The sequence below is a fragment of the Chroicocephalus ridibundus genome, chromosome 3, assembly GCF_963924245.1.
Source record: "Chroicocephalus ridibundus chromosome 3, bChrRid1.1, whole genome shotgun sequence".
In the NCBI taxonomy this organism is placed as follows: Eukaryota; Metazoa; Chordata; class Aves; order Charadriiformes; family Laridae; genus Chroicocephalus; species Chroicocephalus ridibundus.
In genome coordinates this window covers 69,469,438-69,493,973 of record NC_086286.1, presented here as the reverse complement: position 1 = coordinate 69,493,973, position 24,536 = coordinate 69,469,438, and the positions used below count along the sequence as shown (strand labels likewise).

The window sequence follows — 24,536 nt, the reverse complement described above, 5'->3', positions numbered from 1 at the left end:
GAGCAGCAGCATTGCTGACAAGAACCAAGTACCTGAACAAGGAAAGCAGATAAGGTCCGGTGACTGTAGCCATGGCTGGACACATTCCAGTGATTACCAAACAAGTCTGTAGTGCTGAGACAGGTCTGGGACCAGGCCAGACAGCCAAGTCTGTAGGTCAGGTTCAGAACACGGGAGGTGTGTGCAACCATACCTGCAGCATGAGTCAGGCACAGAACCAGGATGACAGCCTGATCTTAAGTCCTGCTCCCAGGAGAAGAGGGGAAGGCTCCCCAAAGAGGCTTCTCATAGCTCTTCTCAAGGCCTTCACCATATCAGAGTTGGCCCTGGGTGAAGGCAGCCAGATTCTCAGGATGAGAGAGGATGCACGCTGGTAGTTCCCAGCTGTCCTGGTAATTAACTGATTTAGTCCATTTTGGAGCGTGAACTCAATTTACGTTAACCCAGAAATTAGGAATCTGAGCTGACTTGACAGTGTTATTGCATTGCATACGTATCCTGCAGAATAGGACATCCTAAATGTTACTTGAATACTCTCTACCATAGCAGTAAGGAATCAGTAATCTCCTCTTGGAGACTTGAGATAGAATTTAACTTATGTTTTAACATATTGAATTGTTTTTTTATTTATTTATATTTAATAATCTGAACTGGGAGGCCTTAAATGATTTCATAAACAACAGATAATTCTTGACAAGTCCCTAGTGAGATTTTGTTAAATTTATAGTAGAAGAAAATCAAAATACAGAGCTAGGAGACAGTTGTTGGTACTAATTAATCAGCTTCCTAAAGTCTGGAATTACAAGTAATTTTCAAGTAATTTTAAGTTTTTTTCCAATTCCACTCAGGCAAATCTTACACCAATAGTGTTACTAAAACTTTTAATAGTATGGATAGTGTTTACGGGAGATATATATCATGAATTTACATATATCAATGGCTATGACTTTCATTAAAAAGTAGTATTTAACGTACAGCAAGTGGGTGTATATATATGTATATCAGCAGAAAATTAAAGCCATATATAGCAACTGTTAGAAACGTATTTATATGTACACAGTTAATATTGCTATTTTAGTGTTGTATTTAATGTTATTAAAGCATAATGCATGGTTTTAATATTCTTTTCATATTTATTTTAAGATTTTATTGAGTCCAATATTCCAAACACAGTAAATAGTTTATGTCAAATACCTCATTATCCATTTGTAAAAACAAGTCTCTTATAAATGCAGTAATTGTATGAGAAGATGTAAAATACGAGTTTGAAAACCAGTTATAAAGGGAACGGTCTGCAACACATTAACTGTAATCAGCCAAGGAAAAGTATTTTTCCATCTCTTTCAATTTATGAGGGTCTCCCTATTTTCTTACAAGTTCATTCACAATTTATAAAGGAAATAATCATATTATTTGAGAAAAAGCAAGCATGCCATACGAATGTACTAGAAATCCCAGACAGAAATGTTGGTTGGATGAGATGTTTAGAGTTCCATTAGTCCAGCCTCCTGCCTGATGCAGCCCTTCTGCCAGTGTTGTATCAGGTCAGCCATGGCTCTGGCTGGCTTTTGCCAGTCCCCAAGTTTCTCCAACTCCCTCAGAAATGGAGCTCTACCTGCTGTTGTGTCAGACATTTCAACTAGTCTAGTGTCATCTGCAAATCTGTTTTGATCAATTAATGAAGCATTATGTGTCCCAATTATTATTCCTTGGTTGTGTTGCTACCAGATATCATTGGGATGTCACGCTATTGATTATGATATTTTGAGCCTGGCAGTCCAGCCAGTTCTCAGCCCACCTAACAGTCGCTTCATCCAGCTCATACGTCTTCAGGTTCCCAATGAGAACCCTGTAGGAGATGATGTCAAAGGTCTTACTAAAGGAAAGTATGTTACATCCAACGAATGGAGCAAAGACAAGTAAAAAGTACCTGTATTTGTCCAGTACATATAGTCATATTTTATTTGTTTGCTCTGATATGTTTCAAGCCATTCCTTACTATTTATAAACAAAAAAAGATACTGCCTAAAATTGAAACAAATGCATGAGTAAAGGAACTCTCCACAAGACAATTGTACATGGCAAAGAAATCAAACACCACTATCTCAACATCTTTGGGATAATAACCTGCAAAGACAACAAAAAACGTGTCTGGGAGAAAATACACAGAACTATAGTGTCTAGAATAAGCTCAAAACACTTTTCTTGAATTTTTTTCTCTTTTCTTTCATGAAGAAGTAGATTTTGGAGCAAGTTCTAGAAGTCTTCAACCTTGGACTAAAGAAGAGAAACAGAATGAAGGGCCTTCTGTTCTTTTGAACATATAAAACAAACCTAGGAATGTATCTTATTTATCTTAGTCAATCTGTCAAGCTAAAGCTTGATGAGAGATGATCTGTAAGACATTTGCTTTCTTGCATATAAAAATAGAACAAGATCAACTGTTTCATTAATAGAATTAATTTCCAGGTGCCTTTTTTTTCCTATGTTTTATTGGTTCTGTGCAGAAGTGGTATTATTTTGGATGCCTAGAACAGGTGGGATACACTTTTGTACTGTGTGCACAGTTCTGCAGGATAACAGATGGGCAGGTATACCAATAATGAAAGCATTTAGAGTTTGTGCCACAGGCTAATTTTATTTGACTAAAACAATCATCCAACCAAGTAATACAGTGTACCTATCAATAAAGATAATTGGATAGTTATTTAAATTAAAGACACTTGCTTAATCTGATAATTTTAAATTTTATTTCAAAAAGACTGTAATCTTGTAAAATAAATAATTTACTGATGGCACCAAGTCACAATCTCTCTTTGAGGATATACATACACATTAGAAACATCCTTTAATTTTAAATTTTAAGATTGCTAAAAGAAAGTACTCTATTAATACAGAAATTGACCTTTTGACCGCTGTTCTTGTAGATGTACACAAAGGCATTTTCTAAATAGTACATGATAAGCTATTCTCTTGAAGTGGGCATAGCATTCAAAGTTCTTCCTTTTGTGTATTTCCAGTTTCTAGATTTTCACATTTTTTACTCCAGAAATAGGAACTAAAACTCAAGTGAGTCACAGAACATTTACTCTGCAACTACTTCTAAAATCCCAGTTTTAAAGCTGTGGATGAGATCTGCAGACTTCTTTATTGAATGGAAAATTATGTTACAACTTAAATGAAGCAGTTCATTTTTGGCTGCATACACAAACATGTAATTTCACAACAAAAGTGACCTTCACTACCCTTTAGAACATTCTCCAGGTTTTCCTAATGAACAAAGTACAGATTGACTCCTTCCTTCCTCCCTTCCTTCCTGTTAGTTACAGGCTTTTCTATTCTAAATCAAAATTGTCATCAGCTTCAATTATTTCCTTAGCGTATCAAACCACAGTACAGCCAGCTCAGTAAGATGTAACCATGTGTGTAACTTTAACATGTGACTGAAGCCACTGATTCTAATACTTCACACTCATTTCAGTTGTCTCCATGAATACCCAGGTGATGAAAGACGTTTCTCTAAATACTTTGCTAGACTAATACCTATTTTGATTCCTTGAAGTCAGTGAGAGGAGTCTGGACTGTGTTGCCTTTTGGATATTCTGTATGGTTATCATCCTTGATACTTCCTAGTTAATGAATTCTGGTTTTGTAAAATGTAGCAATACTCACAACACATCTTTCTTTCATAAATGAAGTCATTGAGAGCCTCAAAGAGGAAAAATTTAGAAATCTGTCAGGAAGTGAGGAAAACATAAAACTTAAGCAGAAGAGCTAAAAATTTAGATTTTACCAGATAAAGTAATATAGCCTTCAGATCTACAGGAGATCATTAGTAACTTATCACATCTTAACTGATAATGACCTAATGTCTCCGATGTATTTATAAGTACATCTCTTTTACAATATTTGTGAAGCAATGTTTCCTGCACATTTTGATTTTTTTCTCTAATTTTGCTGGTCTTACTATTTCTGGAAAACAATTTCAAAAGCAAACCAAAGAGTCTACAAATTCTTGAAGATAAAATCTTTCCATTATAGAAGAGGGAAATTTAATGCCTGTATTTTTAAGGATATAAATTGGTAATAATCTAGTGAACTGACCCTTGCTCTCACATTACTGCATCAACCTGCTTTTGCTAGTCTTTGGGTGTGACGTCATTGCAAAGAGGAATATCACCTAAGCAACCCTATAATGCTAAAAAGCTTATAGATGAAACGTGTAGAAGGAAACAGATGGGGCAGTATCTGGAAATTTTATTTGTCAGATATCGTCCATCTGTTTCTCTACTTGTCTGCATGTTTTGCAGTAATATCCATTTTTAGGCAGGCAAGTCAATATAATTCTACAGAATTGGTTTAATCTTCTGTTTTATTATTATTATTTAATTTTTATTTTTTACAATTCATTAACGGCTGGCAGGGAAACATAAAACCCACACTGATGATTCAGCCAAACAATCCTCATCTCCATTCTATGAGAGGCAAAGTTATACTTCAGGGCAAAATTAGTAGATGTTAACTCTTCTTATTAATCAGTTCTAACAATTTTGGCAGTTTCTCACATGCAACAGACCTCCTAAATAAATGAATGATAGAGACTATTTTTAAATGCGTTCTAAAACTTAAAAGATTATGTGTCACTTCAGAGTAAGTTCTAGGTTTTTTGTAATGAGTAGCTATTAAAATCAGTAAGTCTTTTTTGGCAGCTATCCGATTCTCTGAAAATAGAACAACAAAATGCTTTGCAACAGGTACATTATTTATGGGAGAGTATATAAAGGCTTTGGTTGTAAAAATTAATTATGGTCTGAGGAACTCTATTTGCTTTCTGCTTCATATTCTTAGCTAAACATAAGCTAACATAATGTTGCTGCCATTGCTCTGCAAATTGCTTCTTTCTCACAGGACCAAAATTAAAAGAAAAGCCACTTAAAATAGCAACATAGTCAGAAAGGTCAATGGCTTAAAAGGAAGTTATGAGAAGTCAAGACAAGAAATGAGTGGTGCTTACAAATGGCACACAGAATCCAGTATCTGTTCCTTATGCATAAGTACCAATAGCGAGGTATTAACAGATGAGCATTTAGCTTAGTAAGAGTAACTAAAAAATAATGATGGTAGGTGGGCTGGCTGCCTGAGATTCATAGTCTGACTAATTACAGGGGTGGTGAGCAAGGCAAAATGGAGGGTTTGAAACAAAATGAGCTCCATTCTGAAATGACCTCCATCCTGATGCCATTTGTAGCTCATCAAACTGTAACAACTCTGCTCTTGACTCTACCCTCTTCAGGATGCAGTGACTGCTATTGTTGTCATCCTTCTCTTCACAGCCTTTCCTGCCAACTTATAGTATTTACCCTCTCTTTATTACCTAGGCCCAAGTCTATCCTGTTCTCTCTCCGTTCTTTCAAATATTTTTCCTTTCTTTCCCTCTTTAGTAATACAGGATTACTTCCTGACCTGCAATTATCTGCATCTGCTACCATATCAGCCTTTAAATTGACAATACTCAGTGACTCTGGCAACAGAGGGTCTCACAAGAATGGCTTTCTATCGATGTTAGATTTTTCCTTTTCTTCATGACTCCCTTTCTTCATGACTACTTTGATCTTCAATTCTGTTCCTTGCTTTGCTATTGACTCCAAGTCACATATTTCTTTCTCCAAGTCACATATTTCTTTATCCCTTGTCTGTCTTTACCTTGTCTTTTGCCAGCCCCTTCCCTAATATATGCTTTGGATGAACACAACCCTGGCATGAGGATATCTCTGGTTCCTCCTGACTTCGGTCCAAATCACAGACCATGTCTCACCTTACCCCTAAAATGGGTTAATTTTTTGATTGTTGTGATTCACACATTTCAACTCATCCTAAGGGCTGTATTTGATTCTTCTCTCCATTCTTTAAACTTCTTTTTCATGTTTATTTGCTTTATCCTTTGATTACAGTCCTCGCTTTGCACCTCTCTGATCCTGATGCTGATTTACAAGGTCTTGACTGCCTGGCTTGATCTCAGATCTATCTGCTCACTACGAACCTGTCTGGAGATCTGGACTCTTGGCTGATCCCAGTTATCGTCAGGTACTCTGGGATCAAGCCCTGTTGGTGAGGCCACTTCCTTGCTTCCCTTGGTGTTGTCTTCATCTTCCAACTTGGCTCCAGTTTCAGAGCAGCCCCCTCTTGCTGCTCCTTGACGCAGCTTGGCATTTTATAGCATGAAATTATTTCCTGTGGTTCAGGTGTGAAAAATGTGTTGATTTAATAAGCCAGTAGGTTATCCTGGCATATCTTGCCTCTCTGTGTCCCCAAACTATTTAAGTTTATAGCTCTGGTGTACAGTTACAGAGATGTCAGCGTTGGCTCTGACTGGTGATTAGGTACCTGGGTATGACAACAGCGCAGCTGAGCTGAAAGTAGGCCAAGTTCTTACAATGCCATCTCACATTAAAGACCATACAGGCTCAACAGCAGGAAAAGCTGATTGGAAGAAAAGGTCAGGTAAATAACATATGTTGGGTTTAATACTGGTGTAATATTGATATTTGGGGACCCCTACAACCAATCTGCTGTTGATCTTAATAATTCATGAATCATGGAGATATTTTGCAGATACCTAAAAAGAGGACAACATACTGGGACAGGCACTGAAAAAGCACTAGCTTTTGTTTTTGAGACTAATATACACCTGAGAAGCTGCAAAGGCAGAAATGCTGGTACACAGAAAAAAACAGCACTGACAAGAGTGAATTTGACTCATCTTTGGGTATGAATAAAAAGATTGTTAAGGTAGTTTTGAACATAAAGTCAAAACTATAACCCATTTCAGCCCTGGTAAGTGATGAATCCATACCTGAGCCTACTACCTAAGATCTGACGAGACCTTCTTTACGTAAAGCAGCAGAGGATCCTGCCTTCATGGCTCGCTTTCAGTTCCTATAACCTGCTTCTGAAGTATTACCTCAAACTCATCTGTAGCGCTTGTAGCTCTCCAAGCCCTGGAAAGAATTTCTCCACCTGGGGGAATATGCAACACATGCTAATAGGGCTTTTATGCAGCAGCTGCCACTACGCTTGGCCCAATTTACCAACAAAAACACAATACATGTGTTTTTAGAATCAAACTGTTGTAGATGTAGTCAACCCCCTACCTATAAAACTGGCACTGAATTCTCCAAGTTACAGGTGTATACCTGGAGTGAAGTGGTTTTACTTTATTTATTGTACTTAACAATTCACTAGCTTATTCTTCTTGTATATATGCACAATTCCTTGCAGTCAACATTTTTGCACGAAGGGAATTGCAGGAAGAAAAGCATCCAGAAGAATGTACTGCTTGAATGGAAACACTTTACGGACTAAATAGTCAACACTGAAAAAACTGTGGATAGTGTCATAAATACGGTGCCCCTCCCTGTCCCTCAGGGCTATGTATATACTTAGTATATACAATGTATATACTATTCTATGTATATAGCAAAAGCAAATGGCTGACAAGATGAAAACCATCAAGATGAACCTTGAACTTGAGTTTCCCTGTAAGACGTGCAGAAGGCCCACTACATCATCTCTTGGCAAGAGGATGCAGCATTTTCCACTGACTGACGCATGATAAATGGCCGAGTCATATAAGAGCATTATTGTTGCTGCCCTGTACTGGGGGAGCAGTTTCTAGAAGGCCACAGAAGCAACGGGTGTCCGGTAACAGCAATCCCAGCAGCAGAGTCCAGGCCATTCAGGGTGAAACCTCAGAAGTGAGCAGTCGCTGCGAAGAGAAAGAACGAGTCTACTCAGGGCAGGATGGCAGTGAGAGAAACAAGCCGGCTGTGTTGCTGGATCTGATGGTCTATTGTACCCCAAATGCCGTGTTCCTTGAATTTGGGTTTGGCGTAACAGGCAAATTTACCAACAGAAAAGGCTGTGGTTTGAGAGCTAAAACAATGTCTCAAGCTCAGGCTGGCGCATACTTACCCCCTAGCCTTGCTCAGCGTCGGCTTCGGGAAGTGAAGATGTGTTTGTGCGCACACACACACTGAGGTACTTATGTCGGGAGGTATATAGAGTTGCTTAATCTCTATGTGCAACGCAAAGAACGTCCAGTCCGAGGCACGGTGTTGGGAGGTCCGTGCAGACGCAGGGGTGACCACACCACTCCGAAACGGGCTGACAGCACCATCTGATTTTTGCGACTTTGTGCAGACACGCAGTGAGTTCAGCCCAGCTCCTTTTCTCTAACCGTCCATAGTGTGCTTTTCCAGTACGCTTACAGGCAGGTTGGAAGCCTTGCTGCTCACCTCTTTCCATCATCAAAATCGGTTTTTATTGGCTTATGTTTTTTTTCTTTAGGAAAACTATGCAATAGATTTAAATCAGCATTTTATTTTACTGCAACGTTAATTTTTCCTTTATGCACTAATATGGATTTTTTTTCCTGTCATATGTTGCTGGCGCTGACATACTACTTACAGACACAGCAGGGAAAAAATGTATTTGGCTTATTCGCAGTTCTCGTTTTCCAAATGCCTACCCAGAAAGTGGTGTGTTTTTTTTTTTTTCCCCGCTCCACAGTACAGGTATTTTTATCTCTCTCAGATAACGAGATAAATGTTTATTTTTTCAATTGTCAGGCAATTCCCAGAGAGGCTCGGTCTCGTTTCCCGACCCCCGGGAAGCCCGCCCTGCTGCCAAGGCGGGAAGGATGAGGGGGTCGGTGGCTGGCGGCACCGCGGCCTCAGCGGCAGGGGCCGCTACGGGTGGGTGCCGCGGCCGTTAGGCAGGGCACGTGCCGCCTCCCTCGCACGGCGCCTCGTGCGACCGGCGGCCAGAGTCGAGCTGGCGAGCGGGCGTTTGCTCTCCCGGCGGTGCCGGGCCGCTCCCGAAAGGCGGGCGGGCCTCGGCGGCCTCCCGTGTGCGCTCCCGGCCGCGGCAGTCTCGATCCCCTCCTCTGGCTGTGGCTCAGGGCTTTGCCTCCTCTGGGGGCCCACCGGCCGCTCTTGCCGCCTCGGCTGCCCTCGGAGACGCGGGGCGGAGAGCGGCGGGGCGGGGAGGGGGGGACAGGCAGGGGTGTGTCCTGCTCCCGGCCCGGGGCAGCGAGGTCTCTTCTCCCTTCTCGGGTGGCGGCAGTTCACTCGCCTGGCTGGCCCGGGGCGGGACGAGACAGCAGCTCGGCTGCCTAGGAGCCATGGCACGGGGAAGTTTGCCGCTCCTCCTGCTCCTGGCGGCGCTCGGCAGCCGAGGCCAGCCGCCGCCGCCGCCGCAAAGAGGTACAGGGGAGCGGGGAGCCCGTCCCTCACTCGCCCCGGCCGGGGCCGCGGAGGACGTTGAGGGGGAGGTGACCTTGCCACCGCCTCGGGCGCCCTTGTGGTGACGGGAGGGTCGGGGGTACAGGGACCGAGAGTGACAAGTAACCCCCAGCCTGTAGAGGGGGCTCGGCGGGGCAGCGCTGGCGGGGCAGCACCGGCTGGTAAATCGCCCGGTCTGAGGAGGCGTTCTGTGGCGCCGGGCGGGCCGCGGTCTTCCACCCCGCTGCTGCCGTGGTGCTGGCGGGGCGGCCGGCAGGGAGCTGGTCTGCTCCCCCCGTTACACTCCGTCTCCCGCTCGTTCTGCCCCGTTAACTCTGACACACGCTTTTATTAAGAGGCAAAGTCACGGTTCCGAGCACGGTAGGTGAGCTGCATTGTGACTGAACGTGGAGGGGCAAATCATACGTATTATTATAGTTTAGGGACTACATGTCCTGGTCCCCGAAGCATCACAGTTTTACTGGCTAATCTGTTGGCAGCCCTCTCCCCGTGTTGTGCCCGTCTGTTGGCATCTCTCTGATTAGGAGAAGCTTGGTAGGCTGTATTGAAACAAATGAGGGCTGCTCGGGCTGCTTTTACCTAAGGTGACAATTTGATACACTTACCTAGTAACAAAGCTTTTCTCGGTGCTAAAAACTAATCACGACTGGAATGGGAAGAGAATCAATTGTATCCTGTATGAGTAGTCAGTGTCTTACACAAACAGTTGTATTCCATAGGTGTGTTGACACTAACCGTTTTTTGTTTGTTTGCCTTTTCAGTTAGTGTCATGTGGAAAGATCAAAAAGGGTGAGGTACAGATATCAGAGAAATAAACTTTATTAAATGTATCAGCTCTTACAGGAAATCCTTAAAACCGTTCTTCAGCTCACAGTATTCCTTCTGGTGCCTGCATTTGCTGCTCTTTACATTTTTAGCCTTGCTAAAAAGCATGCAGTAAGGAGATACCATGGGTGTGTTAAAATAAAACTAATTAAAGCCACCGGAATAACAGCAAGCTTCTGCTTGACCTTGATGTCGCTCTATATGCTGAACACTTTGGATTAGGAATTTTTAGGGTTTAGGGTTTACTTTGGAAACTATGATGTACTGTTATTTCATGAAAAAAAGTGTCTCAGGCAGCTGACTCAATTTTACTGTGTAAGGATAAACGACAGTTTATCAAGTATCTGTGTAGATAAAAACTCATCCAGAATTAGACTGCGTTTAGATGATGACTTATTGGTAAACATTGAAGACTGAGATATTAAAAGTAGAGCATTTAAGATATAGTACATCATGCATTTTCTTCTTGCCTTTTCTTTTTTTCCTTTTTTCCCCTGCCAGCTAATTCATTTTTTCAGCTGGAAAAATACTGATTTGGCATTTCTTTTAATATTCTTTCTGTTTCACTCACACATGCACACAGGCACTTTTGGAGAATGCCCTTTTCTTTCTGCACTGTCTTGGGTTTTTTAACCTCTGCAGTGAAGGGATATGATCCTTGTTTTCCTTTTAAATTAGAAGTGGGTGTCTTGGGTGTTTATCTGCTGCATCATTGGTATTATCTTATAACTGAGTTCTGGTAATTCAGTGAGGAACACTAGGACTTTTAATTAAATGTTAATAATGTGATGATGGGACCTTCTAAACCTCACAGTTGAATTCAAGTGCTGGCCTGCCAAATTTTTAAGCCATTTACTGTCTTCTAAGATCTGTTACAGCTGCTAGGAGGTGCTAGCACTATGTAGATATCACACTGTTGCCCATGCAAAGAAGTAATGAACTCCTTTCTAATGCAACAAGTTTGAAAAGTCTGACTTCACTGAAGTCCTGGGGGATTTTTAACATGTACAAGAATGTCACTAGACCCATGGTTTATACCTTTAGCCTCAGAACTTTTTTTTTTTCCATTTAATAGTTATTTGGTAATAACCATAATGTTGGATGGTAAGTACTGCTCTCTTAATTGTTTGCACCAGTCGGATGTCTGGGGAGAAAATTATGTAACAGAGCTGCAATGCTTTGAAAAACAGTATTTGAGAAATCACAATGAATTCCCATGTTGTTTTTAAGAACAGAACAGTTCAAGAACATTTTGCACCTCAAATATGAGAACAGTCTGTAATTCTTTTTTTTTTGTTTTTAGTTTTTTTTTAAATTACTTAAGTTAGTAGAAAATTTACTGTGCTCAGAAACGTGGAGTTAAATTTAAGTTGGGTTTTTTTTTCAGCTACACATATTATTTGTTCTTCTGTTGTTTGAACAGTAAGTACTTATATAGAATTTATCATAAAAAGGAAGAATTAGTGCTAAAAAGGCATGTGCATTCTGTAACAGTGTTTCTTAAAGGTATGCATAACTTGCAGTTAAGACAAACTTACTGAAGTGCTATATAATGTTTCTTTTGAATCTTGAACCGTGGTTCATCCTCTTTCCTGTGGAATGTGAGAGGAGGAGGAGTAGTTTACAAAGGAATAAAAAACTTGCTTTGATCTTGAAGGATTCATCTTTTATTAAAAAGTCTAAGTTATCTATCATGAGAGAGAACTGAAGCTATGTATCTGTGAAAGGCGTGAATAGTAGAGACAGGGCTGAGGAACATACGCTGCACAGTAACTTGATCTGTGGTGTCAGTTGCTGACATCAGTGGAGATAACTCATGGAGTACAGGTGTTTCTTAGCATCTCACAAATCGGAAGTGTAAGTTGACTCCAAGGGGTGAAGTATATAGGACGCTTATAAAGTCAAAGTGAAATTTCTCACTCAAAAGAGATATGAGAGGTGAACATCAACTTAGTGTTAGCAGAATATGACTGGTGCCAGTCTGTTAGGCAATAGGTGGTGGCAGGTTGGTTAATATTTTTAAGTTTGTCTGTAGATGTAGGGGTTTTAAATGAGTTTTCAGAGTTTAGTTTGAAATTGTTCTCTCTGTGTTATCTCATGGAAATGAGGAGTTACAAGATTCCTTCCCACATGTGTACGTGTGTGCATATTGTACACTGTACTATGAAAAGTCAAGAGAGAAGGATAATGGGACATAATTTTAATATTTCACATATTAAAGCTGAAGAATGTTGTGTGGACTTAGATTCTGTGTTTCTGGGGACAAAAACCCAGATGCTTTGTTAATGTAATCTGTAAAGTGAAAAGTCAAGTCTCTTATTTCTTTACAGGGACTGCTTTGGAGTAAGGTCAGTTTTCAAAAATGATCAACCCCCCTAGCTGAAATCATGATATAGAGAGCATTTCTGTCATGGTTGATAGCATTTAACCATTAAAAAAATTCTGATGACTTTATTTGGAGAATGGTGCTTGTAAATGGTTTAGTTGGTATTGGAAAGAATAACATTGGTAAATTTGCATTCTACTTTCCTGAGAACAGTTTAAGTGATTGCTCTGTTTATCAGCTTGTTCCCACCTAAGTATATTTTGAAGCTGTTGTCCAATATCAACCAAATTTGAAAGCAATGTAGAAATCATTGCGATAATCACTGAAAATCAATAACTATTTGGGAGAAAGAGCCCCGAAGTATTTTCTCTTCCATGAGAGGAAAGGTAGAATGATTAAAATCTAATCCATTCAGTCTGGTTAGTCAACATATGTAGGGCTCATATGTGAAGGAGAACATGTCTGTTGTGAAGGACTGGCATCTTACAATGTGTAAAATTCTGTGTCTATTTTTTTTTTAAAAAGGAGTTCTTTAATCCCTTTTCAGGGTTTTATAACAGGTAACAAGCGTTGTTCACTGAAGGTGTACTGCAGTGTAGTACATTCTGTGTATACCCTTTTTAAATTCATTCTATATGCCGCTAGATATTTTTGCAGATAAACTTTTCAGTGATCTGGAAATTAAGATTTTTGTTTATTTTTAATTATTTTCTTAAAAAAATCTATGTATACAAAACCAATATTGATCAGTTCTAGAAACTCTTTTAGCAGTATTTAGTGCTGCCTGATCAATAGGGATTAACCAGTCCCAGCATTTTGGGAGATGCTGCTCTCAGAAATATGTTGTGATTGCTCGTAACTTTTTACTTACAAGTTGTCCGTATTATTTTCTTATAGTTTAATAACTGATTGAGAAAGTGAAAGCAGAGGGTATTAATATGTGTTTCAGGTTTAGAATGTGAGAAAGGAAAACAGTAATTAAGGCCAACCTAAGGTATTATAAATACATAGAATTGCCCAGACTGACTGGAGACATGAATTTGTGTTTTTTGTATATACGCTTCAACTTGAAATAACTGTAGCCAAACTGAATGAGGTAGGTCTTGCACAAGAATGCGTGAATTTCTCCAAGCAACAAATAAAAACATAAGATGCCCTTTATGTTTAAACCCCTTATTATTAATTTTTTCCTCCTACAAGTTTTTTACAGGAGACTTTCTTATTACCCTTGAAATACTAAAGTCAGAACCATGGTTCTTTAACCTGTTCCAAAAATCTGCTCTAAAATAATACAGCAAACAATCATTTTTAATTAATTCAGGCTGGAGGAAGGAATCCACCCACACATGTTCTAATTTCTTATCCAGCTACTTGGACTGACAGTTTTTGGAGATTATAGTATTTTGGAATAAGAGGCAGCATGAATTCCTGGTGCAGGGTTGCTTTTTTTTTTCCCCCCATTTTTTCTTTTTTTCCCCTGAAGTCCAGACTCCTTGTGGAGTCAGGAATGTTGGTAATAGGACACAAATACATGCAAATGTGAACCAGTGTGCATATCTGAATATCTCCTTTTCTTTCCCAGATTTTTTTCTTAGACGATAAGCACTTAATTACTGGATATTTTTCTCCTGAATGAGAGTTCTCTCTAGAGTATCTGATGACTACACGTTATTTATTCTCTTGTACCAGCTACTGTAGTTGATAGGATAGCTGCTTCCTAGTTCCTGCTTTTCCACAGTTTTGATGTTCTCCTCAATCTGAAAATGTAGGTAAGAGAGGTACCGAAGAAAATAGCAATGATTTCGCACTGCTTCTGTACCATGGATAGGGTAGAGATTAGACCTTTCTTTTTTTTTTATTTTTATTTTTTACAATTTAGTTTTATTAGAAAAATAGTAAGATTTGCAGAAAAAGTAATTTGAATTTGTGTGATTTTTGTTCTGAGAAATAGCAAAGATCTCTCAGGATTCTTGCAAAAATCAAAACAAATAGCTGTTACTACCCTCAATTTTTTCAGCAGTTCAGTCCCCATTAGTTACACCATACCATCACAAGGACTTTCCTAGGACTCTGTTCCCTGCCAGATTCCTCTAGCAGACATTATCTTTGAATCAGACCTTGTAATAACATTAGACTGTAAAGCAGCTGTAGGAGTATTATGCCAGGGAACTCTTGTGAAACCTCAGGAAGAATAATAAACATTCCTGCAGAGTGGATTATCCAAATACCATTACAATGCCTTGTTCTGTCCCAACTGACGTGTATCTACTACTGTCATAATTAATAGCTTTAAGATGTAATAAAAAAGAAAATCACTATAAAGTGAACAAAATGGTATTAAAAAATTAGTTTTATAGCTATATATATATATATATATTTTAATGGCAAATGACTTTATCTTGTCATTCTTCACCTACCCAAATGAATGGGGACAGTCTTTGAGGTCATTTAGAAAGAATCAGAAGAATTCTTCATCAGAAAAGTTTGGAAAATATCTCTAAATATAATGTACATTTCCCATTGCTACAGAAAAATGGAGCAAAGCTGGGGGTTGGCAATCAGGAACTTAGAGGTACAAGAAACAGAAATTGGAAGCACTGTTTTTCTGCACACTTCCAGTGACAGTTGATTTAGGTTTTAATTTGGTTTTCTACATATACACTAGCTCCTCTGATGAACCCTGAGAGTTTTAGATGCTGCTTTCACTCAGGCTACCTTTAGGTGTTGATGGAAGATGCTGAACATGGCAATGTATTCTTCTGTTTATGCTATCTGCTCAACAGCCTGTAATCCTGTTCCACAGAAATATCTGGGTAATCTCTATTATAGGGAAGTGCATTATATACTAACTTTCCTGGAGTATATCCTGCACTGAGAATGCACTATTCTGAACAGAATACTGCTATACAATTTTTACTGAACACTTTTTAGGCTGGCAGAAGGAATAAGTACATAGTGTTATTTCTACATATTACTATATTTCTAAATATGCATCGTAATACTATGTTGCTGTGATAACTATTCCGTGCATTTTCTAAACCTGTCTGCAATGGTAGGGAATATGAGTAGCGTGGATTCCTCTGAAAGCCAGAGTGCTCTACAAAACAGGAAGAAATCCATGCCTTTTGAAGAATGAAAAGTAACATAAATAAAACATACAGGGCTTTTGAATTTGATATTTGAAACCACCATGAATAGAACATGTATGTTTGTGCAAATCCCAGAGCTGGTGATTTGAGTGTGATGCAGTTGCTCATCTGATTTAGTTGCGTGAATTATGCATGCATTTTTTGTAGTGGCAGCAAAAAGATGATTGCAGAGCATCAGAAGTACACTTCATGTGTTTAATCTTGAGCCATCATTGACAACACTGGATTTGTTAATATTACCTGAAAAAAAATAAATTCTTGGTACCATTTTGTCCCTGTGGATAATTTTTAGTCAACTTTAATGAAAATCGTGGAAAAACTCCAATTGTGAATATAAGAATTCCCATCCATGTTACATAGCATAAAACAGAGTATGTTTCTTATTGGCTTTTGATTTTGGTATAATTGGATAATATCTTCTATTAGTCACTCCTTTTTAAAGAAGAATGAGCCCTCACACAAAAAAGTTTTCTTTATCATGGGAAAAAAACTCACACATTTAATTGAAAAATATATTTGTAATATGCACACTGAATTCTTCTTTTAAGGAAAGTGTGTTTCTACAGCTGGGCACAGCCTTCTAAATTAGTTCCATTGTATTAAGGTTGTGTGTTGTGTGGGTTTAGGGTCTGTGTATGTGTGCTTCTCCCTCCCAGTCACTTTGGTATGCTTATATAGTAAATATGGCAAATATTTTCTAAATTCAGAGTAGGTGGGAAGCTTTTACATGCATACCCTATAATCATTGATTATGCATGCAGCTTTGGTTTCCTCCCCCAGCTGCAGCTTTGACATGGAGAATAAGGCAGCCATTTGCCAGCGAAATTAATAGTTAAATGCTTGTATCAACTTCATAGCTTGTTAACTAGAGGGGAAAATGCACTGAGCCTGCTTGCCATATTGGTAGGAGTTGTTTAAAAGTGACTTTGAAGCTCATAGTTTAATTGGTGAAAGAACTTTTGTGGCGTAGAAAAGTGATGGGAAAAACAGCAACAATAACAACAACAACAATCATCATCATCAAGAGCTTGAGTCAGTTCTTGGGGAAATTAGACAGTGCCCCAGAAGAATAAAGTGGAACCTAAGTTGTTACACTGCATCATTTGTCTGTTCATTGAAGATACACCTTATCCTTTAGTCAATATTGTTACTCATTATTTGACTTCTGGCTGTCCCTCTTAGACGGTAATACCTAAAGGGATCATCAGGTACAGCTGTGTTCCAATGTATTGGTTCTTCATGATACTAATGCATCTGTGGCTGTTTCTACAGTACTTTGCTTCTACTTACAACATCTCTTTGTCCCAGAATATCTGTTTAAAACTTACGTGATTCAGAACTGGTGATAGGTTTTTATGCAACTGCTTGTTTTGCTGGTCTGCTTTTTGCCTTCACCTGTTGTTTTTCATCTTGATTAATTCATGTAATATAGAGCAAAATAGTAAAATTACATGTATGCCACTAGTAGGAGAGAGATTGATGCTTGGGTCAGTATGTTACTTTGGACAGAGAGTAAAACTGTGTTTAGAGTTCTTTGCACAGTGTTTCTATGTTTTTCATTATCTGTAGAAAATCTGGGTTTTATTTTAGTCATTTGTGGCTTTTAATTTGAACACATGGCTTACTGATACATGTACAGTTTGACAGTGTTCATCTTAAAAACATTGCTTGAGGAACATAAGGTACTTTTTGAGGGGAGAAGTTTGGGAGAAAAGGCTATTTATGTCTGTCTGCAAGAATGAAAAGAAAAATAGTTAGATATTCTGTGAGATGATTGCTAGTAAACCAAGCTTTTTGCTTCAGTAAATAACCTTTGCTGATGTTAAGCCTTGTCTTTGTATTCCAGGCTCTTTAGGGTTAAAGTAGAAGTGCCATATATACAGAAGGTCATATGGTGCTGGATCAAATGTATAACGTAATTCAAGAGAAAAATTTTGGTGATGAGCAAACTAATGAAAGATACACAGTAATTTCTGATTGTGTTTAGCATTATAGAGGACACAGACAGCTAATGCCCTCAGGGTTTTGATCTAAACAGCAGATGCAGGAGGATAGAAATGCTGATTTATTAAGTTATCAACTCTGGGTTTAGGATTTGTTGTTGGCATGAAAATGTTTGTGAAATCAGTTTAAATATAGATTGGTTAAGGCTGATGAGTGGTATTAGCTCAGCAGCTCTAGGGGAAATAGGTATTTGAATCTGAGATTTATGAAGGATGTAAAGAACTTGGTTTGAAAGAGCTGATAGAATAATGACATTATATAACCAATTGTTGAACAGGTTATATGAATAGCCTCATTACAGGGGAAATGGAAGCTGGAAAATGCGACACTAATAGTTAAGAAGGCCTCACATGGTGAACTTGTAACTTTAGTTTTAGAACTGAATGCAGTTGTAGACATAATAACGAATAGAATTGGTAAATACATGGATAAGTATGTTGTGCTGGCAAGAGCCAGAGTGGTTTTTGTGTATTATATGGATAAGCCTTCAAAGAATTTGTATTAGGTGTATTAATAAGGGCTATTATAGTAGATGTGGGTTTTCAGAAGAGCATAGGCCTGAGAGAATATGACTGAGTATCTCAAACTACAGTATCATAGAAAAAAAGGAAAGAACTCCATTTATGCAAGAATTCACAAAGGTTTGACAAGGTATATGCCTGTCTGGGATGGAATTAGTCTTAAATTGAATTGATGGATATGAGCATTAGTTATACTGGAAGCTATTCAGTAATCTGTGATAATACTAGTAGTGGTCTGCAGAGCTTCTTTCCTTCAATTAACATGAAAAAAAAATGCAACATTCAGTTACACAGGGTGCAGCCAGTTTCTTGTGGCTCAGTTATTAAAGATCCAGTAAGTAGCAAGTGTTCTGCCTTATCTATCTGGAAGCTGCTATGAGTCCTCAGGACTTCCAGTTCTACAGATGATCATTTGTAGACCATCAGTTTTCATGTCACTCTCTCCATCTCTATGGAAGATGGTGTAATTTGTAGGCAGTCTGCTTCAAAAATGGTTACATCTACTGTAGCTTGAATGTAGACTCTGCTTTTCATCTTCTACCTCAGTTCTGTGCATTTGTGAAACAAACCAGTTGCACATTTGTCATGCAAGAGATTCTCATTGTCTCACTTTTCCTTCATTTTAGTTGTAAATATTTTCATAGGAAGATTTATGTCTGGAAACATGAAGAATCGCAGCACAGAACAGACAATTTGAGTAAGTTAGGAAAAGTAAGCTTAAACAGTTTTGGTGTAAATCGTTGCCCTAGCTTGTTCATAAATGCAAAGTGAAAACAACCCCTACTATAACATGCATAATATGGATTTTAACTACTACCTCTCTTCCTCTATTATTACCAGTCTTTATGTTTTTACATTGCTATTATGAGAGTTTTCTTCCCAGTTTTGTGCAAGAGAAGCTGAGTGGCTGAGTAGTGTGTGCCTAAGATTACTTGACAGACCCCCCAGGGTCAAATGTGACTGGGGGAGTGTTTATACTGCTCAGATGCATGACTGAACATGGTGTGTGAAGGGCACTGTTTTAGACTCTTCTTGTCCCATAGAGTAAAGTTATTTCTAGGAATTACAAGGAATTTTGGCTGCCAAGTATGAAAAGAAATATTTGTAATTAATTGAAAATCCATTGATGAATTAATTCATTAATTGATCTAAGTACTTCTGTAATACAACATTTAGTTTCAAAGTGAGTCAAAATTATTAAGACAGTCTAGAATGAGATGAAATTACTCTGCTCAATCTGTTCCATAAACTTGAGTAATTATTAAATTTCATGTTAAAAAGCCATTATGTTCTGCATAGCAGACCTTTAAATCACTTCTGGAATTAGTTTAAAAATGTAGCATCTGTCTCCAGTATGACAGTTCCTGTACAATTATTTTCTAGAAGTGAAACAGAATTTATTTATTCCCTGCTAAACCAAATCCACAGAGAGTCAAAGGAAATAATTTTCTCTCATTCACTACCTGGTTTTCTTTTATGGCTGTTTGTTGAAATATTTGAGTAAAATACCTCATATTGTGTTATTTGTACTCATTTTAGTGAAAGTTAGGTTTGTTTGAAATTACAGTGAAATTCTTATTGACTTCCTCGTGTCAAGAATTTCATTCCCAGTCCTTATAAAGGTGGTATACAACCCAGAATTTACCATTTTGTTCGGTCTTAATGTTCTGCTGAACATATGTGTGTTTAAGTGGCTTATTTCTACAATGACTGGAAGAACAAGAGGAGCCAGAGGGTCCCAGAGCTGTCAGAATGAATAGTTGAAATGAAACATTAGCTATAGTTGAAAACTAGGGTCGCTACAGAGAGCTATTAAGAAGCATTTAGTGTTGTTTCCCGTTTAAATGAGGCTTTGTTTCTATCTTTGTATCTGCTGGGTTGACTTTGTAGCAGTACCTAAACAGTGAACAAAACCAATTAGCTTTAAAGATAAACTAGTTGTGGAAACAGCATGCAAGGGGAAGTTCTTTAAAATGACATATGCAGATCCATAGTAATCTCTTCTGTTAGGAATTAAACTTTTCTGTGTCCAAGCTGAGATGTTTTTACTTTTACTGTACTCAGCTAGGCTAAAGAAACAGCTGTTCTAAATCTGTGAGGATCAAAATATTGATTGGTGTGTCATCAGATGGTACTTCTAGAATCCCACTCTTCTGCTTCATGAACATTAATCACTCCTGCACATGCACTTATGAGTGTATGTATGTTTTATGAAAAACTTGACCAGTGGTAATTTCAAATAGATATATAATTCTTTACATACAAATAATTATTGTAATTTTTAGCTGTGCAAAGAAACTTCAGCAAGGGCTTCAGCCTTTATTGGATAAAGTGTCTTAAGAAGTAAGCTCAAGGTCTTAGAGGCTTATTCTAAAAGAATTTAGATTAATTTTTATTAGCAAAGCTTATTGTATCTGGCATCTTATTTTAGTTTTTAAGGTGGATTTAATGTGTAAGAGTGCATTTAGACTTATTGGACCTAAAGAGATTTTAAGATATGATGCTTCTCAGCCTTAGTTTCCACTAGGAAATATAATTAACATGAAAGAAAATGAGTGTTTTTGTTTTAAATATATATATATTTTTTTTTAAGTTAGCAAACACACACAAGCTGTTTTCTCCCTGAATATCTTTGCAGCTTTGTTCCAAAACAAACCCTGAAATTGTAACCTATTTTAAATCTAGTTATTCTTAGTGGATGTTATATATTACTAAAATTTTCTTCCATCTTCTTAACTCAGTACTTGTCCCCAGTGTGCTGTACTATACAGTGGAGGACTTTTGTTTCATCGCAATGTATGTTGCTCTACCTAAGATGCAACATATATAATGTTTAGAGTTGCTGCATGAAATTTCTACCTGAATTAATTGTCTAGGACTTCCAGATTTTGAGAATAGTTTTGAGTGAATCTGTATTTTTAATTAGACCTGAGATATAGACCATGTAGTTTATAGCAGACAGATTGCCTGCTAGACATAGCCTAGCTGTGGCAATGTAGACTGATTGACTGTAAGGAGAAACAAATAAGGAGACTGTAGCTGTTATGATGTACTTTCCTTTTTAAAATAGTATTTTTAAGAACATTCTAGACTATAGACAGGTCATATTTCCCAACCTTGTAAGAAGCTTTTTGTGTTCCAATATTATTCTTCTTCCATCCCCTTTCTCTATGGAATGTCTCTGCATAACTTCCATTAAATGGAAATTACTTGTATCTATCTAGAACAGATATGTACTTGGAAGGTGAGCTAAGCTGTTCTTTCCACATTCATAAATGAAGCTTGTACACTGCTATTTAGATAAGTGCATTGTGCTTTTAATATAGTGGATGACCAATGGAATACTGAATTAATTTTATTATTCTATTAACATTATTAAATTTAGTACAGAAGAACCTACCATTGGATCTGACAGTTTACTTGGTACAAGACCTGAAAGAAAAAGATGAGTTGCACACAGCTTGAATAGTTAGATTATGGTTCAGTCTTCAGCCTGATTAAAAAAAAAAAAAGTTTAAGGGGATTATTTCAGTAGGCCCAGAAACAGAAGTAGTGTTTCTCTTGTAAATATGTTGTTGTCTGAGAAGAACATCCATTCGTGTGTCTTCCTCTGAAAAAGTGTCAGGTTGTGGTTGGAGTTCGTTTGTTTGTTTGTTTGTTTGCAAAGGAAGAGGCACTCTTGTTTAGAATGTATTTTTGTAAAATAGCAACATTTCTGAAGGCAGGTGCTCTCTGGTACTGGATGGTCTGTTGTTGCATTCAATTATTTGAAATGCCTGATGCAGGATTATTTGTTTTCTTTAAAACCTGTAATTGATCTGCTTGAATCATATGGACCCAGAGAAGCTGGAGTCAGGTTTCCTTCCCACATATGAGTATTTCGGCACAATATTCCAGGAAATTTTTCTGGCTGGTGCTTTTTAATCAATGTATGCCATTGTGTAGAGATATGTATTTTTTAAAATATATCCTGTTATTGCCATCTTTGTGAATAGGGATGATTAGCCCCTGACATGTATCAGTTGACTAGAAAAATAGCAACGTGGCAAGTGTGTGTTTTTAAAATGTGGTATTTGGATTAAGGCAATCCTCAGTGGTGTGGAGAGGATGGTGAAGCTGGCATAGGAAGTGCTGTTTAAGTAGAGACACTGTCCTTTACTTAAGACTGATACACTTTCAGTGTTCTTATTCTACACATGCTTACATGCTCTCAGTATTGGATTTTCGAAAAATATCCAGTTATTAGTGGAATGCTTTGTGTTTGCAGAGTCAGACCCTAGAATGACAAGTAATGCATGAAGGATGTAGAAGTTTAGTGGCCTTCTAAATCAGGTCACAGTGTATTTTTTTGCCTTTGCTAATAAACTCTTGCAAACTTCATATTTGAACAACATAAACAGGAAGTTATAAATTTAAATAAAGGTTAAAAAATAATGTCCTAGATTTGCATCTGGATCTTGTTACCAGTCTTAAGATGCTACTCAGAGCAGCAGCATGGGACATCTGATAATGTTGTGAATCTTTCAACCTTATGCATTCTAATCTGAGCATGGTTTCCTGTAGTATTGCTGATATGCCAGATAAAACAAGTTTGGATCCAAAATCAACCTCTGTTATAAATGGATGCTATCTGTTATCCCTATTCGTCCTGTAATCTATGATTAACTGTTCCCTATCAAAAAGGGAAAAATATTATTGTATTTGGTTTTGTGTGTATACTTCCAAATGATAAGCAATTGTGATTTACATGAGAGTTTAGTTCAAGTGCACTGTAGAAATAGTGTAGAAATACTCTTATTCAAAGCAGCATCTTCAGGGTAACTAACTGCTTTCATGGTTTCTTCAATGGCAGTAAAACTGGTCACCATGATGATGAAATTAGTGTGATTTAACTTTTCAAAGTAAGCATTTTTTTTCATTTAGTTGAAATGCTGTACAATATATTACATTGTCTGTAGAATTAAACTCTAACAGCAAAATTTGTTATGAACAAATACAATGACTTATTTTGCTGCCTCTGAGTGCTGAATAGAATTTGTGAATAAAACCACCAAGATCTGGTCCCTTCTCTTCTTTCTCTGCCTGGGAAGACTTTCATCATAAGTTTAGATGTGAATTCCAAAATCAACATTGCATTATCACACTGAGAGAGCTTTGGTGTCTTTCCACTCTAAGATATGTAGAGTTACACAATAGCCCCCTATCTCCTTTAAGGATTTTCATATTTGGAAAGACTCAAGAAAGTTTTGAGAGGAACGCTGCTTTCTCTTATGCTAGAAGTGTCTTAACATTATATTTCTCTAACAATTCAGTAAGACGTTTCAGAAGTATAACCAAAAAAGAATGCTACCACAGAAACCCAAGTCCCTGAGACATTAAGTGCTGGGGGAAGTGTCTATACCAGTTAACATTAAGCATGTAGCTTGATTAAGGGAGATATGCTTTCTGTCAGTCATTATTTTAGTTATTTTGTTTCATACAGCACTTCAGAGTATGTGTCTGAGGTGCTTTCATTTGACTTCTGAAGGAGACTTGCTCTTATCTAAAGAGAGATTAACTGCCTCCAATTTAGGCACTTTACTTTCTTGTCTGATACATTGATACTGTTAGAAAAAAGGGCAGGTGATGAGGAAAGAACAAATACAAGTGAATACTGGATAATACAATTACTAATTGAGACCAGTACTGCATAGACAGCAGGGCAAAGAAAGAACAGCAATGAGAGAATTATTGAAGTTACAGTATACCTTTCATGTTGAAAGACTAGACTAGTCTCCATGGCTGAAAAATCACGCTTACTTTTGTTCTCTGGACCAAATTAATATTCAAGAATTCACCATAGAACAGGTTGAGTACGACAAGTGAAAATACCTACTTCCTCCCTCTCCTTCTCAACTAGTATGGAATTTGGGCCAGTGTCATGGATTTAAATTATTTTGGGCAAATATGGAGAAATTCTCTGTACTGAAGCTATACAGTTTGTATCAGCAATGTATTTCTGAAGCCTTATTAGATGTGGAAGAGTGATGAAATTCACAAATCCTGTACTACTTGGTGGAGGTGACAGTAACTGAAGTCTTAGAAAGTGAACGATACCTGTAGTATTGCTAAGACTGATGTTGAAATAACCAGAACTGAAACAAGCTAGAAGCTGAGACCTACTTTTTTAAACTTAAATCTTGCTTTTTTTCTTTAGCGCTGTCATTTTTGAGTGCTATGGGATGGCCATATTTTGTCTATATCTTTTTACAAATACTGCAGGCAAACAAAAGTTTATACGACATATAAAGGGACAGAACTAAAGTTTTCAGTGGTAAAACTGGTAATAGAAACCGACTACCAATGTCTTCTGTAGCCACTTTAATACACAGCTATATTCAGTGAGAGTTAGAGAGACATGGTTTTAATT

General features: G+C 37.9%; 1 protein-coding gene across 6 annotated transcripts in view; it reads left to right on the top strand.

The window, feature by feature from the left end:
• Window positions 1–9,094: 9,094 nt before the first annotated feature.
• LAMA2 (laminin subunit alpha 2) overlaps window positions 9,095–24,536 on the top strand; it is a 383,003-nt gene continuing 367,561 nt past the window's right edge. For 2 of the 6 annotated variants that reach the window (XM_063329629.1, XM_063329631.1), the window contains exon 1: window positions 9,110–9,263. In XM_063329629.1, the coding sequence (XP_063185699.1) occupies window positions 9,182–9,263 (82 nt within the window). In that variant the 5' untranslated portion in view covers window positions 9,110–9,181. Of the gene's footprint in view, window positions 9,264–24,536 lie in introns of all 6 variants that reach the window. The other 4 variants (XM_063329630.1, XM_063329635.1, XM_063329634.1 and 1 more) reach the window with 3 other exon arrangements.